Below are 16,742 nucleotides of genomic sequence, written 5' to 3'. Positions count from 1 at the left end.
ATTAAGAAAAAAAGGAAAACATTTGTTGACTATCTACCATGTGTTAAAAATTTTAATAATAATAAAAATAATAATTGTAATAACACCTAATACTTTCTGAGTACGTGCCATGTGCCCTGCATAGTGCTTGGAGGGGAGACTGACAGAGTATGGTTTTAGACACATTGAATGTGAGGCACTGTGGGACATTTGGATGGAGGGTGGACTGAGAAGGGAAACTTCTCTTTTTGTAACAACTGAGATGACCCACTGGGAATTTCATACAAAAATTCCAAATTTGAATTTCAGGAAGATACTTGGGAAATTCTACTCATGGACTCCTGGATTTGGTGCTGCTTTGCCAGCTTCCTATGCGGCCATTCTGATTGAAAGGAAAAGCAGGTAAGAGTGGACATGTCTAGATGGTTAATAGAACTGCTTACTACTAGGACACTTATTTGCTTATCACATAATTGTTGTCCGGGGATGAGAAATAGCTCCAGAATTATTCTTTTAAAATTTCTGCAGATAAATACTTGAAAATTAACTTTATAGTAACGTTATTTATATTTATTAAGTACATAAAATAAAGAAGTACAACATAAAGATTGATATTAGACAACAATAATATTCATTAGCTCCCACTTACTAAAATCATTACAGGGTTCTGTGATATGGCCTAATTAAAACTTGGCATGTGCAGATTCTAATGAAAGATCATTTCTATAGCTGTAATACAGTTTTTGCACCTAAGAAAGTTACTAATAGTTTTCTGTTACTGTTTAGGTCTGAACTTCATTTCAGTTTCATTGAATGACCTCTGTTAATACTAATTAGTTTTTTGTCAGCCTGAAATTTTCCATGTGAGTTAATGAGATTTTTAGAGACTCACAAACTTACATAAACTGTCCAGTCCGATAAATACTTCAAGTTAAAGCTTTGGTTTAGGGAATATTTTTCATTCCATGAATAATTATTGTTATTTTTGAGAAGTTTATTTACCTCTTTTCCAGAGAATCAAAATGGGATCATATATGGAAACTTCTTAGTTTATAAAAATGCTTATCAAAGTTGTTGACCTCCTTGTAAGAGTATGAGTAGATCTTACAGATAACCATATACTGACTTAAGCCATCTAAAGCCATTCTTCTATTTTTTATTTTTAATCTTTTATTATTTTATTTAGTGTAGTACTGGGGATTGAACCCAGGCTTTGAGCATGTTAGGCAAGTGCTCTCTCACTGAGCTATATTCCAACCTATCTGAAGCCATTCTTCATGCACTTTTGTGAATGTAATGTTATGTAAAATTTTGTGATTCTTTGATTTATCATGATACTTTTGCATTATTAGAATTACTAAATTCAAAGAACTGATGGATGTTATTACTGCTGCAAAATCAATTCAGTAATTCCAGAAACATAATTTATTCCACTGAGAGGACAGTATAGCATGGCAGCTAATGTGCAGGTTGTATAGCTTAGTAGACTGGCTCAGCTGCTTACTGTGTGGCCTCTTTGGCTTATTCCTTACTAAGTAAATGGAAATAGAGATACTTTAGTTGTCAGATGATCAAGTTAATGTATGAAAAATACTTAGAACAGCACCTGGCACATTAAAGCATATGTGTTAAGTATTTTTTTTTTTTGCTCATAACTTAATAAGTTATTCTGGTGTTTGTAACATCCATCAATTTTAAAACGTGAATATTGATTTTGAAAATATGTGTTTAAAATATATGTTAATTATACATGAAACTAAATCAAGTATATCAGGATTGGCCTAACACTTGAATAAGATAACTTTTTATAGTTATGTGTCTACTTTTTGACAGAATACTTTTGTACCATCTGAAGTCAACATTATGGTATGTTTACTTTGTATGTGAGTGTGTGTGTGTGTGTGTGTGAGGCTTTGTGAGTGTGTGTGGGAGCATGTTGTAGACATCATGACACTTTACTCCTGAGTACATCAGCAGCACCTTCTCAAATAAGAGTCTTGTCCTATGTAGTTGCAATACCATTTCACACTTAAGACAATTAATGATCATTCCTTAATACTATCTAGCTCATACTGCCCTAAAGTGGCTCTTATAGCTGTCTCTTTGAACTAGAATATAGTCACCGTTTATGTGAATCATTTTATTTTCTTCATTTTCTTTTAACCTGATAGTCTTTTCACCTTTTTTTCTCCACAGCATTGATTTATTGAAGTGACTAGGCCTGTTGTCTTGTTGTCTGTAATATGTTTCTGGTTTCATTAAATTGTTTTCTCATGGAATTAATTGGTTCATTTATCTAGTGTATTTCTAGTAAACCTCAAGCTTGGTTTGAAGACTTGATTAGATTTAAACATTATTTTTAAAAATTTTATTTTGAATTAGCATACATGAGTGATATGAGAAGATTTCATTGTGATAATTCCATACATGTATACAGTGTACTTTGAACAAGTTCACTCTCTTCCTTATATTTCCATTCCCTTTCTCTGTCCTCCCTGCTTTTTCAAACAGTGTTTTGTGGGTTTCATTATGCTGTATATTTATGTATGTAGTGTACCTCAATCCTCTTCACCCCTCAGGGTCCTTTCCTTTTCTCCTCCTCCACTACTGACCTTTCCCCTAGATAGTCCCCCATATGCATTCATGTCCCATCATCATTATCATCATTGTTATTTTAAGTTTAAGTTCCACAAATGAGTGAGAACATGGCAATATTTGGCCTTTTGAACTTGTCTTAGCTCTCTCAGCATGATGATCGCCAGTTCTGTGCATTTTCCTGCAAATGACATAATTTTATCTTTCTTTATAGTTAAATAATACTCCATGGTATATATGTACCATATTTTCTTTATTCTTTCATCAGTTCTTGGGTACCTTAACTGTTTCCATAGTTTGGCTACTCTGAAAAGAGCTACAATAAGCCTGGACATGCAGGCCTCTCTCTTGTATATCGATTTACACTCCTTTGTATATATGCCCAAGAGTAGTATGGCAGGATCTTAAGGCATTTCTCTTTTTAGTTTTTTGATGAATCTCCATACTGATTTCCAGTATAGTTGCAGTAATTTACATTTACATCACTAGTGTATCAGGGCTCCTCTTCCCTGCTCCCCCATCCTAACTAGCATTTATTGTTTGTTTTCCTGATGATTGCCAATCTGACTGGAGTGAGATGGACTCTTAGTGTAGTTTTGATTTGCGTTTCCTTTATGACTAATGATTTGTCTTGAATTCTTGTTGTAGTTGCCACATCTGCCTTCTAATTTCTGCTTCCTCAGAGTGACTAATCTGTTTTACAGTTCTGGATTCATGTCATTTTGAGACCTTTGGAAAGTTATATAAATTGAATTATGGAATATGTAGCCTTTTACCATAGGCTTTTTCTTTCTTTCTTTCTTTTTTTTTTAAAAAACTAAGTATCCTGTTGTTGATATCCATCAATGTGTTACCAGTATTACTAGTTCATTCCTTCTTATTGCTGAGTAGTTATATGAATGTATCAATTTATTTATTTAAACATTCATCTTTTTTGGGACATATATGATATTTCTATTTTTGGGCTGTTTTATTCATGAGCATGGTATTCTCCATTTATTTTGATCTTTTATCAGTTTTTATAATTTTCATAATTTGCTAAATGTGTCTTCTGTGTTTTTTTTTTTTCAGTATAAGGGTTTAAACACAGGGCCTCATACTTGCTAGGCAAGTGCACTACCAATTGAGCCATACCCATATAGCCTCTTGTGTATGTTTTGTTAGGTTTACAATCTATCCTGTTAGTGTTTCATTTTCTTTTCTTTTTTAAATAGATTTTTTAGTTATTTAGCCTTTTTTTTTTATTCATTTATTCATATGTGCATACATTGTTTGGGTCATTTCTTCCCCGCTACCCCTGCCCACTCCCTCTCCCCCACACCCTCCTTGCTTCAAGGCAGTGTTTCACTTCCCGGGGACAATTGCAATGGTACTATTAATATTATTTTTGGTAACTTTACTGAGTTGTATTTCATGCCCAGGCAATTTGCCCTTTTTAAAAGTATGCAGTTTGTAGGTTGTATATTTACAAAGATGTTTAACCATCACCTAAGTCAATTCTACAGCATTTTCTTCACCTCCAAAAGAAACCCCTTTAGCTGTTACCCCCTAACCTCCTTCATCTAGCCACATGCCAATCCATTCCTAACCACTGGTCAATTTTATATCTATACGTATTTGCCTTTTCTGGACAGAATAGGCTTTTAAACAGAATCATACAACATGTGGTCATTGGTGATAGGCGTCTTTTACTTACCATAATGGTTTCAAGATTCACAGATATAATATGTGTCATTATTTTGTTACTTTTTATTATGAACTAACAAGCCATTATGTGGCTGTACCACATTTTATTTATCTGTTTGTCTATGGATGGAAATTGGAGTTGTTTCTACTTCTTGGTTGTGAATAGTGCTGCTGTGAACATTTGCATATACACTTTTGTGTGGACATAATGTTTCCATTTCTCTGGATTATGTACCTGGTTGTGGAATTGCTGGCTTATATAGTAATCAACGCTGTGAAACTTTTTGAAGGGCCAAACTATTTAGCAGCATATGAAGTGTCCAGTCTCTCCAGTTTCTGGCCAGCACTTGCTATTATATGAATTTCTGCTTATAGTCATCCTAGCAGTGTGAAGTGGTATCGTATTATGGCTTTGATACACATTTCCTAGGTGACTAATGATACTGAAGATCTTTCAGTGTTCTTTTTGGCCATTTGCATATCCTTTTTGGAGAAATGTCTTCTCAGATCTTGTGTTCATTTTTTAATTGGGCAATTTACCTTTTAATTTTTGAGCTGTAAGTGTTCTTTAGATATTCTAGATGTAATTCCACTGCCAGATATACAATTTGCAAATGTTTTCTCATGTTCGGAATCTTCCCACTTCCTTGATCATGTTCTGAGCCCAACAGTCATAGTTTGATGAGGTCCACTTTATCTTTTTAAAAAAATTTTCTGAGACAAAGGCCCATATAGGCTTTGAACTAGTGAAGTTTTTGGAGGCCTCCAGCTCCCAAGTACTGAGATTACAGTTGTGTGTCAACATGCCTGGCTCTATTTTTTTATTCTTTTGTTGATTGTGTTTTTGGTGTCATGTTTAAGAAATCATTACCAGCTGGGCACTGGTGTCTCATACCTATAATTCTAGCTACACAGGAGGCAGAGATCAGGCTGTTAGAAGCCAACCCTAGGCAAATAGTTCTTGAGACCCTAACTCATCACAAAACAGGGATTGATGGAGTGGCTCAAGTGGTAAGAGCGCCTGTTTAGGAAGTATGAGACTCTGCGTTAAAAAAAAAAAAACCCAAAACTTTATAATTTTAGCTCTTACATGTAGGTCTTTCATCCATTTGGATTAATCATTTATTTATTGTTTATGTATTTTATTTATTTATTTTGCTGTACTGAGGTTTGGACTCAGGGCCTCACACTTGCTAGTCAGGTGCTCTACGATTTGAGCCATGCTGCCAGTCCTTTTTGCTTTTTTTTTTGGAGTGCTTGAAAAACAGGCACTCTATAGTTTGAACCATGACTTTAGTCTACTTTGCCCTGGTTATTTTGGAGATGGGGGTCTTGAAAACTATTTCCTTGAGCTGGCCTTAACAATGATCCTCCTGATCTCAGTGTTCCAAGTAGCTAATATTCAGGTGTGAGCTGAGCCACCCGTGCTTGGCTTACTTTGTTTTTTTTCTGAGATGTTGTCTTGCTTTATGCCTGGAGTGCCCTGGACTACAGTCCCCCCACGTGTGCTTCCCCACATTGCTGGGATATCAGGCGTGTGCCTCCATCCCCATCTTTTGTTAGTTGAGATGGGGTCTTGTGAACTCTTGCCAGGCTCTGGCTCCTGACTAGCTAGGATTACAAGCCTGAGCTGCTGTATCTTGTTTTGAATTAATTTTTGTATATCATATGAGGTATGGTAGTATTGTTTTAAATTTCATTTTCCACGTGTTTATTGCCACTGAATATAAATATTGACTTTTTGTATATTGATCTTATCTCTTGTGACCTTGGTGAACTCTAGGAGTTTTTGTGTTCCTTGTAATATTCTACATAAACACCTGCAAAATAAGAAAGTTTTACTTCTTCTTTTCCATCCTGTGTGTTATTTCTTTTTATGTTTTCTGTTTTTTTCTTTCTTCATCTTATTGTGCTCGTATTTTCTTACTTGTTACTGATCTTAGGGGATGGCTTTTTAATTTAATTTAATGGTCAGTCTTTGACCATTAGATATGAGGGTCACTGTAGTATGTTTTTAAAGGGATGCATTCTCATGTTTAGAAAGTTCACATTTATTCCTAATTTGCTCAGACTCTTTATCATGAATAACATTTTGCTAAATGCCTTTACTGCATCAATAGATATAATCATGTGATTTTTGTCTTTAGCCTGTTTGTAGTGGTTTTTAAATATCAGTGCGGTAAAGGTTGTTGATAATGTTATCTGCAGTTGGATTTCTCAGCCTTGGTACTATTGACCCCTTTGGGTACAGATTGTTCTTTATTGGGAAAGTTGTGTGCTACTAGCATTCCCTTCTCCTCATCAAATTGAGACAACTAAATGTGTCTCCAGATATTGCAGAATATCCCCATGGGACAAATCAGTCTTTATTGAAAGCTACTGATCTTTATCTTTACTGTTTTTACTCTAAGTTTATCATTTGCCAAAAGTGAAGTGTGAGAGCTCCAACTGGTTTTGGAATTGTCTAGTTCTCCCTTTAAGTCTTGTCAGTTTCTGTGATGCTTTTATTGGTATATACACTTTTATGATTGCCATTTCTTCATAATGAATTAACCTTTTATTGATGTGATATGTCCTTCTGACCTCAGGTAATGCTCTTTGTCCAAAGTCTGTTCTTATTTCATACCTATATAGCTACTCTAGCCTTCTTATGCCTACAGTTTGTATAGTATATTTTTTCTTTCCAATTAATTACATGTATCTTTGTCTTTATATTTAAAGTATATTTTTTGCAAGCAGCATGTAGTTGTGTTTTGTTTATTTTCTCACATCTATTTTGATTGTTTTGCCTTTTAATTAGATTATATTGCCCATTAGTATTTGGTTATTTATTAGTAAGGGTAGGCTACATCTGGCATTTTATTATTAATATTTTTTCTTTCATTTTTGTTTTCCTCCTTCCTTTGCATTATTTGTGTATTTAAAATTTCATTTTCTTTTTCAGTGCTTGCTGTGTGGACTACAGTGTATCTTGAACTTTGCATGCAGCTTCTTAGTGTTAATATTTTACCAACTCATAAAGGATGGCATTCTGAAGAGGTCCACGTTAGAGGTTGCTTTCCCATAGGGTGCTTTAAATTGTTGTTTTTCTTTTTTTCATCGCTTTTCTTCTTCTATAATACTAACATGAGTTTAGATACAACATACTGAAGTAAAAGTGTATAATTGCTCTTAAAGGCATAATTTCTTAGGGTGAGAAGAGAGGCTTCCTGGAAGTGAGATGATAGCAGGGATTTGTTTGCTAATTTAGTTCTTGTTTCTTGTGACTTTTGATAGGCAATATTTTTTAAACTTTGTGCTTTTGTTTCTTATAAGTGAGCTTTTTGCATTAGTGTTTCATTTTTAGACACTGGTTGTTCACAGAAAATTTCTGGTGTTATATAGATTATGACTTATTCTAAATGTTGGTTGAAATATTATTAATGTTTTAAAGACAAAAATGTTTAATTCTAACTTTATCTTCTTTGCAACTAATGTCACATGGCTGCTGAAGAACAATTGATCTTTTCCTTGATTATATTGTTATATAGTTAAACTCTTTGTTATATTTGATTTATTTCTATTGTTTATTAGGTGATACATTTATTGATAAAGGAAAGCTCTCTAGCCCTTTCTGTGGAGAGCTGTACATGTGTATGCAGATCAATCAAAAATGGTTTGGTCTGATTGAAAACTCCAAATTTTAGTTTTTTAGTGTTATTCAGAGATTAGTGATGTTTTTAAAAGAATGTTTTGATTTTTTGGGGTTAAACTTTAAAACTGAGAGAAGCAAATCTTTTTGTTTTATTTCTTTTACTTGCCTTATTGTGTGTTTTGTTTTAAACTAATCTCAGAAGGGCTTATTTGGTAACTCAGTTGGGGTTGTAATACATCTATACATGGAAATACCACAAGGAAACTCCCTGTGTAGTTACCTCTATCTCAGGCAAGCAAAAAATGTCATTTTTCTTTTTCTCTTTTTCTCTTTTTTTCTTCTACAAAATCTGAAAGCAGGAGATCGGAATAGGTCCTGCCCAGAGGGGAGGGTTGGCACTAGTGAAGGAGGGAGGTGGTGTGGAAAGAGGGTAGGAGGGGAATATGGTACAAAAATGTATACACACATATGTAAATGCAAAAATAATACACATTGCTCTATTGCAGGAATCAGGAGAGGGGGGAATAAAGGAGAGTGGTGGAGGGGCAAATTCAAGTATGATATATTTGAAACATTGTAAGAACATTTATAAATGCCACAGTATACCCCTACCCGCACAACAATAAAGGGAAAAAATAATAAAAAAAGAAGAATTTATCTGGAATTTTGTAAGTTAATGAATGTAGTGGCCTTTTTGCTCTGAAAAACTATTCTTACCTCAAATCTATATTAAGATTTCATTAAATGCCAAGTTCTTTAATAAATTATAAATAACTTATGAAGGTTGAAATTATATGTATTTTAAAATTATTATATCTAGTTCTAAGTGAAGCATATTAGTGTTGTAGTTTTTATTTTATAAGAAAAGGAATTTGTAATTATGTCTTTAATTCGCAGATAAATCAGTGATATACTGGTGGAGTGCAGAGTCAGGGGAAAGATGGTTGTTAAATAAAATGATCCGTTTGGTGATGAGATTCATTGGAATAGGAAAACCTGGAATGAGAAGAGGTTGACAGGAAGGTTTGGACACAGCATCATACAGTTCAGTCTTCTTTGAGTAAATACCAGTAATGTCTTAGAAAGAGTGCAAGAAATGTAGAAGAGTAGTTTTTTTAAATAGCCAATAGCAGTAGCCCTAGTTTTCATATCCCTAAAGCTTTATTTAGTAGTGATACATTTGCTCTGAGATTATGTGCATTCTGTACTCAGTTGTATAAATAGTTTTGCAAAAAGCACTTAATGAATAGAAAATGTACAGTCTGGATCTCTGTTGAACTACCTATTTTCTGGATATATAAGCAGATATATCAACTTATCAGGAGCTCTTCATCTATATCTGTTTAACTCTTTTTCCTTTTTTACCCTCTCTGTAATTGCTGCATCTAATTTTTCTCCTCACACGCTCCTTCCAGAGTGAGCATGTTTCCCCAGCTAGTTCTTGACACCTGGCAAGAAGGAAGCTTACTTAAATCTTAATCACATCATTGTGGGTTCTGACAAAGCTTTCAAGTTGTTTCCAGGGTTGCTTGAAAAATTTGTACCACAAAGAACTGGGATCATTGTAACTCAGCAGGAAGTACTGGTAACATCTAGTTTATCCCTAGGAGGGCTGTTAAGAACTAGTTTTCTCTTTTTGTAGGAAGTCCTTTGTTTGTGGTTCAGAAAGAAGTTGTTCGGATGGATTTGTTTTGTAGAATTGCTGTGGAATTTGCTTTGATATTTTGTATTAGTTTAGATAAGTTAAAGACTGCTGTATGCTCAACCATTAACATGAATTTAAAATGCCCCAAATTGCACATTTATTTCAGGCATATGCATGGGGTGAGATGTTAAATTGCCCTACAGTAGTTGTGAAGCTCCTGAGCAGATATGATCAAAACAAATGAATAAAAGAGTATTGTGAATTTGGGCTGTAAATTCTTGACATGATCACTTTTCAGTGGCATTTATCCTATATTATATGCTGTATATACTAGCATATGATCATATACTCTTGCTTTAATTGAAAGTTGATCTTGTGATTCCTCTACCTTGAGGAGGTATTTTTATATTCTTCTAAAACTTTCTGACAGATGAAAATCATTATCTTGAAGGATTTTCTGAAATGATCAAATAGCAGTTCTGAATATAATTATAAATGTTTAGGAACTTTTGTTTTATGTCTAAAACATTAAAACATTTATATGTACATGTAGAATACATGAATATTTAGAATTTAGATGTTAAATTGTTCTTCCCATATTCCCTCATAACTTCCGTGATAAAATGTATTATGCAGTTTTTTAAAGAAAGCATTATTGTTTAGTGATTCAGAAATAATATTGTTGTTACAAGATAATAATACTTAGAATTTGAGCAGGATGTGAGGTTTTTTTAAATCTACCAAAGATGTACAAAATTCTTTAAATGCTTTCTTACAGGAACATGGATACTCGAATTACAAAGTTAGTTTCTACAGTAGTGGTTTTTAATACTTTTGAAGATAATACTTCTGTATATGCATACTCACTTAAATTTTGTATACACGTTTAAGAGGTTCATCTTTCTACAGAGGCGGGGATGAGGGTGGAGGGAGAGAGAAGAGTGAATGAGGTAGCAGACTTATGCATGGTTTAGAGTAATACGTGGCTGCTTATTTGCTGGGCTTTACCAGCCTCCTTATCTAGTGATTCTCAGTAGAATGGGAGTATATGTGTATCAGAATCTCCTGTGAAGGTAAAAAAGTTACTTACTGTCTTTCTTTGCCCCAGTACCTCTCTTTGTCTCTTTTTTCACCCTCTGTTCTAAGTGATAGCTCTCTTTTCCCTATTATTGTTAAAGCAGTGTTTTAAAATGTTACTTGATTTCTGGAGAGATTTTACTCACTAGAAAGGGAGTGGCCTGTTTGTCTTTGATTCAGACCAGTTATGGTCAAGTGATAAATAACAAAATGGCAATTTCTCAGGTTCTTATGATACTTAACATAATTGCAGGAAAAATGAACCACTATTCTGATATTGTACAGCTACAAAATTTACATTGCCATGGAGGACGAAGACACTGCACCAAGGAAATCCAGCGGCCCTGTAATCTAACATGTCATCCCATTACACAGATATTGTCCTGTCATTCTCTAAGGATTGGAGGTGATTTAGGGAAGGATAAATCAAAACTTGAGACCAGAGTAGAGTATGTTATTAAAAATATATCATCTGCTTTTTTCACTGTAGCAAGAGTGTATCAAAGATTTATTCATCTTCAAGCACAGAATCCTGTTAGAGACTGTGTTAAATTTCAGAATTTAAAGGTATTTTAGTAGTCTAAGATTTTCTGTTGGAGAAGCATATGATTAGATGGAATCAACCTGGAGTCAGATGAACTTACTTCTAATTCCAGTTTGTCTTTGCTGTTTACATATTTAAGGAACTGTTCAACTTGATTCTTGGTCTTTATAGAGTAATGATAATTGTTATCTGCCTTATACTTCATAGGACTATTGGAAGAATAAAATATGATTTCATATTGATTATTCCTTGTATGTAAGTATCAGGTACTCTGATTACCTCTTTGCTTGTTAATAAATTGGAATCATTAATTGGCACTCTCTCCTAGTGGCTGGCTGCTTTGGGGTTATATGTCTAAAAAACCTGGCTGTACTAGGCTTTCTTTTTTTTTAATAAGGCTAGGTTTCTAGAATTACTTTGATAGTTATGTGTCTAGGAATCACAGTCATTTGTTTAGTGCCTTTTAGATACAGATCCTTTTGTACATTTGTGGGAATGTAAACATACACAAAATCATCTTTGCCCTGTACTTAAAGATAGTTTTGTTTTCTGATAGATGGAAGCTAGTGCTGAAGCTTCATACTGTTGAGTGTTATAGAAAAAAATTTAGTGGAGAAAGTGTTTTTGAAATAGCATCACATCTTAGTTTACTTTACAGTGAAATGTATTACCAGGGACTATCACTGAAAGCACAGAAAATTTTTATTTTAGAAATTACAATTGAAGAATATTATTTTTCTTCACCTATAACTAATCTTTGATAAAAATAGGTGTCACTTGAGAAGTATTTGACTTTGTTTTGTGTATGTGTGTGACTCTTGGATATTCATTTTTAATTTTTCTTCATATGATTTATTTAAAATAAGTAAAATTAGAATGTCTTTGATTTAGAATTTGATAGGAACTGGCAAGATTGGAAAGGAGTAATAAGAAGAATTTTAACCCATATGTAGAAGTCATAGAAAAGAAGACAGAAAAGTGAACTTGCCAGTGATTTTTATATTCTTTCTGGTGGAGCAGTCAGGTTCTGTTGATTTGCTGAGGTCCATTGGGATCTGCTGAGGAGGGAGATTCTCTAAAAGCTATCTATATACAGCTATCTATATCCCCTTACCCATACAACTAGAGTAGGTCCAGTACTACATTTTACACATTGGAGATAAATGTAAATCATTTTCTTTAAACAAATTTTATACTTAAACAATGTCAGCCGATAACTAATCCCACTTCTTTTTAATGACAAAATGAGTACCAGAGAAGTAAAGTTAACTAGAACGCTGATTTTCTTCTAGTAGTGTGCCATTAAATCATACTGCCTCCATGTGTCTTTGGAAGTACTACACATGTTAATAACCCATTTTAAATGATGAAGAGTCAGGACTATATATGAATACATCAAGAAGACTTCACTGAGAGTATTGATATGCAGATCTGACATTATATTTAAATGAGTGATTTGATATTGCTAGTTGTTTTGTATTTTTTCTTTTGAATACTGAAAATATCTATCATTCAAACTCAAATGAGGTTCTGTAATTTTCAGAGTTTATTATTTGAACTCTACCTTTGGACTCTTGAAACATGTTAAGACTTCATTCCTGGAGAATAAGATGTGTTTCATTAATTTCTTAAATGCAGTATAAGTTAAGTAAACTGTTCTTATTAATGTTTTATTTAACCTGAATTCTCATTAAATAACTTTGATAAAAATTCAATTTTTTCCTGTAAGGTGTCTATCAAACTTTTGTTTGTCCTTTGGCATTAGAGAGTTTCTTTACTTCCCGACTGTTCTGTTGAGAATGAAGAAAAGACCAGTGTGACTTAGTATGATTTGTAATGACATGTAATGAAATGAACTGTTGATTATAAATGAAACAAATAGAAAACCTAAGTTTTTGAATAAAATTTCACTTAGTCAGAATTGTTCTGGACTTGAGTTTTGGCAAGGTGAGTTCTTTAGGATTCCTTATTACTAAATTTAAAATTCTGTAGCATAAGCTGAGTGTAGTGACACCACCTGAAGTCCCAGATGCCCTGGAGGTGAGGCAGGAGGATCACTTGAAACCAGGAGTTCTAGAGCAGCCTGGGCAATAGAGAAAAACCCTGTCTCAAAAAAATTCTCTAACGTAAACAATAGAGTAGTAACAAATTACACTACTCTTCCTAATAACAAGTAATGATAGGCAATATTAATTAAAACATTTAGTTAATGACCACTTAACTGAATGATGTATAGAATCTGTTTTGATCTAGCTATTAAGGTACTAAAAGCTTAATTCAGCACAAGTTACCTATTTTGTAAAGATACTAATAGGTTTCTAAACACCTCATAATTCTTTTGATAGATTACAGAAAATGATAAGGTGATTATTAAGTCAGATCAAAACTTAATCTTATTCTCTCTTTTTAAAATTATTTGCAGGAGAGGGCTGCTAACAATTTATATGGCCAACTTGGTAAGTAATTTTTTTTTTTTAACTTTGAGATTTTTCCACAGGCCTTTTACTTTTATTTTTTAAAATTACGTTTCCTTTAAAAAAAAGCAAAAGGAAAACCACTTGAATATGAGACTATATCCTGTTTTTGTTTTAAAGGATGGACATAAATGTTTAAAAGACCTTGATAACATCTGGTTTGTTTCTGTTGTATAGGATTGACTTTCACTTTTTTTTTTTTTTTAGGAGAAAGGGATTCACTGTCCCATGCTCTCTGTGATTCTTTTTTTCTTTCAACTTAGAAAGCTTCATTTTTGATAGGTTATATAATCTATATATACTATGTTGAATTTCATACTCTGTCTCTGTTGTCATTTCTTATGGGAGAAATGATTTAAGGATGAGTTTTCATAATGTACCTTTTAAAAATTAAAACAACAGTGGTGCTATTTTTAAACACTGAAAACATTTAAAATGTTATTAGGTACACTTCTAAATTTCTAGGTTTGCAGAAATGAAATTCGTGTTATTTACTCTGCTACTTATACTAAATACATAATGATTTGCCAAGTCTGTGTTTTATTTTTCTGAACTATTTTTCATTAGCATACATTAATACTACAAGGTTTCATTATGATAATTCCATAAATGTTTACTTTGAGTGAATCATCCAGTACTGACGAATGGATTAAGAAAATGTGGTATCTATACACAATGGAATTTTATGCAGCCATGAAGAAGAACGAAATGTTATCATTCACTGGTAAATGGATGGAATTGGAGAACATCATTCTGAGTGAGGTTAGCCTGGCTCAAAAGACCAAAAATCGTATGTTCTCCCTCATATGTGGACATTAGATCAAGGGCAAACAGAACAAGTGGATTGGACTATGAGCACATGATAAAAGCGAGAGCACACAAGGGAGGGGTGAGGATAGGTAAGACACCTAAAAAACTAGCTAGCATTTGTTGCCCTTAATGCAGAGAAACTAAAGCAGATACCTTAAAGCAACTGAGGCCAATAGGAAAAGGGGACCAGGAACTAGAGAAAAGGTTAGATTAAAAAGAATTAACCTAGAAGGTAACACCCACGCACAGGAAATCAATGTGAGTCAATGCCCTGTATAGCTATCCTTATCTCAACCAGCAAAACCCCTTGTTCCTTCCTATTATTGCTTATACTCTCTCTACAACAAAATTAGAGATAAGGGCAAAATAGTTTCTGCTGGGTATTGAGGGGGGGAGCGGGAGGGGGTGGAGTGGGTGGTAAGGGAGGGGGTGGGGGCAGGGGGGAGAAATAAACCAAGCCTTGTATGCACATATGAATAATAAAAGAAAAATGAAAAAAAAAAAATAAATAAACTATGACTAGTTTAACGGTCATGGGACATCAGGGACATGACCTGTTTTCATGTATTATAATTAAAATACCAAGTAAAAAAAAAAAAAAAAAATATTCCCTTAACTGCCCTCCCACATCCCCCCCTTTTCAAACAGTGTTTGGTGGGTTTCCTTATGCTTTCTCCACATACATATTTATTTATGTATGTTATTTATATACATTTATATATATAGCTATCTTCAAAATATATATGTAATTGCTTTGATCCACCAAGTTCATATTTAAAACCATGTTTACATTAAAAATTTCAAAATTGTTTAGTAGAGTTGATAGGGATCATTAAAAAATTCAGCTAAGCACCAGCCTTGTGCCTGTGGCTCACACGTATAATCTTAGCTGGTTGGGAGGCTGAGATCAAGAGGAGCAGGGGTTAAGGCCAGCCTGGGCGAAAATAGTTAGCAAGACCCCTTCTCAACCAACAGTTAGGTGTGATGGTGTGTGATCAGGAGGATGGGCAAGCCTGGGTAAAACATGAGACTCAATCTCCAAAATAACCAGAGCATAAAGGGCCAGAAGCATGACTCAAGTGGTAGAGTGCTTGCCTAGGTTTTTGAATTTTGTACTCTGAAATATATTTCAGAGATATATTTATCAGTTCATTTCAATGATAAAATAATTTTTTTCTTGAGGACCTTGTGTTATAATGTTTTAGTTAAATGTACTAGATGCTGGTAAGCAACACAGCCCTTACATTCATGGAGTTTACTGTCTGGTTGAGAATAGAAAACTGCTCATGTACAGAAAGACAGTCAAATTTCCATATAGATTCAGCAGTTTCATGTACCACTGATTAAGAAAGCTTAGGGTATTAAAAATAAGTACTTCAGAAAACTCAGCATTCTAAGCTTTTTTAGTTGCCATTAGGTGGAAATTTCGGGATACCAGGGGCGCAGAGACTAGTTAAGGATTTCTTTTTTTATGTTTATTCTTGAAAGAATTACAGAAAGTAAGTTCCATCAGATCAGGGCTTTTTCTTTTTTTACTTCCCATTGTACTACAAACACTTATGAAGAGTCTGGCATATAGTACAGTTTGATAAATATTTGTTGAATTGTAATCATCTTGCTAGGTATAGTATTCTAACTTGACAATGATCTGAGGAAATAATTCTTAAGTTTTGTTTTCTATATGTACACTTTTTCAATCTGTTGTCAGTCTGGTTTTTCTTTGAAGTAATCTCTTTTTCTCATTTGTTTTAAAGATTTTCTTCTGAAGAATTTATTCTTGGCAGGTTGAGTTCACTAGGAAGTAGACTTATTTTTATTTGTTTTATCAGGACTCAGTTTGCTTTTGCTTATTCAGTCTGAGGACTAATGTTTATTTCTGGAATTAAATTCTTATCTATTCTGTTTTTGAACCTTGCTTTCCCTTTCTCTGTATTCATTTATTCTGGATTTCTTTCTAGATGTATGGCAAACTTTATTTTCCTTCTCCCTGTTTTGTTAATTGCTCTTTAACATTTTCTCACTTTTTATCTCTGTTAATTCTGATTATCTCTTCAGATTTGTCTTCAAGTTAACTGCTCTATTTACTTGCGTATATATGTTGGGGATTGAAGAAAGGGCCTTGTTTTTTATATGCTGCCCAACATTAACTTTGAATGATAACATTTTAATTTTACATAGGTGAAAATATCAGATGTAACATTTCAGTAAATGTATATAATATTTTAATAAAATAATCCTCTAGCATATTTCTTTTTTTCTATCATTTATTGGTTATAAACTATTCATTTCTTCTTCTTA

The 16,742-nt window shown here is 33.5% G+C and overlaps 1 protein-coding gene across 9 annotated transcripts in view; it reads left to right on the top strand.

Moving 5' to 3' along the window:
- The window catches only part of Tmem135 (transmembrane protein 135), a 228,762-nt gene that overhangs the window by 23,933 nt on the left and 188,087 nt on the right, over positions 1-16,742 (top strand). For 3 of the 9 annotated variants that reach the window (XM_074081549.1, XM_074081534.1, XM_074081530.1), the window contains exons 3-6: positions 289-381; positions 1,813-1,845; positions 11,368-11,415; positions 13,583-13,616. In XM_074081549.1, the coding sequence (XP_073937650.1) occupies positions 289-381; positions 1,813-1,845; positions 11,368-11,415; positions 13,583-13,616 (208 nt within the window). Of the gene's footprint in view, positions 1-288; positions 382-1,790; positions 1,846-11,367; positions 11,416-13,582; positions 13,617-16,742 lie in introns of those variants that run through there. The other 6 variants (XM_074081564.1, XM_020177322.2, XM_020177321.2 and 3 more) reach the window with 5 other exon arrangements.

The sequence above is a fragment of the Castor canadensis genome, chromosome 1, assembly GCF_047511655.1.
Source record: "Castor canadensis chromosome 1, mCasCan1.hap1v2, whole genome shotgun sequence".
Classification (NCBI taxonomy): Eukaryota; Metazoa; Chordata; class Mammalia; order Rodentia; family Castoridae; genus Castor; species Castor canadensis.
Note: the sequence above shows the minus strand (reverse complement) of the source record. Positions and strands in the feature narration are given on the sequence as shown.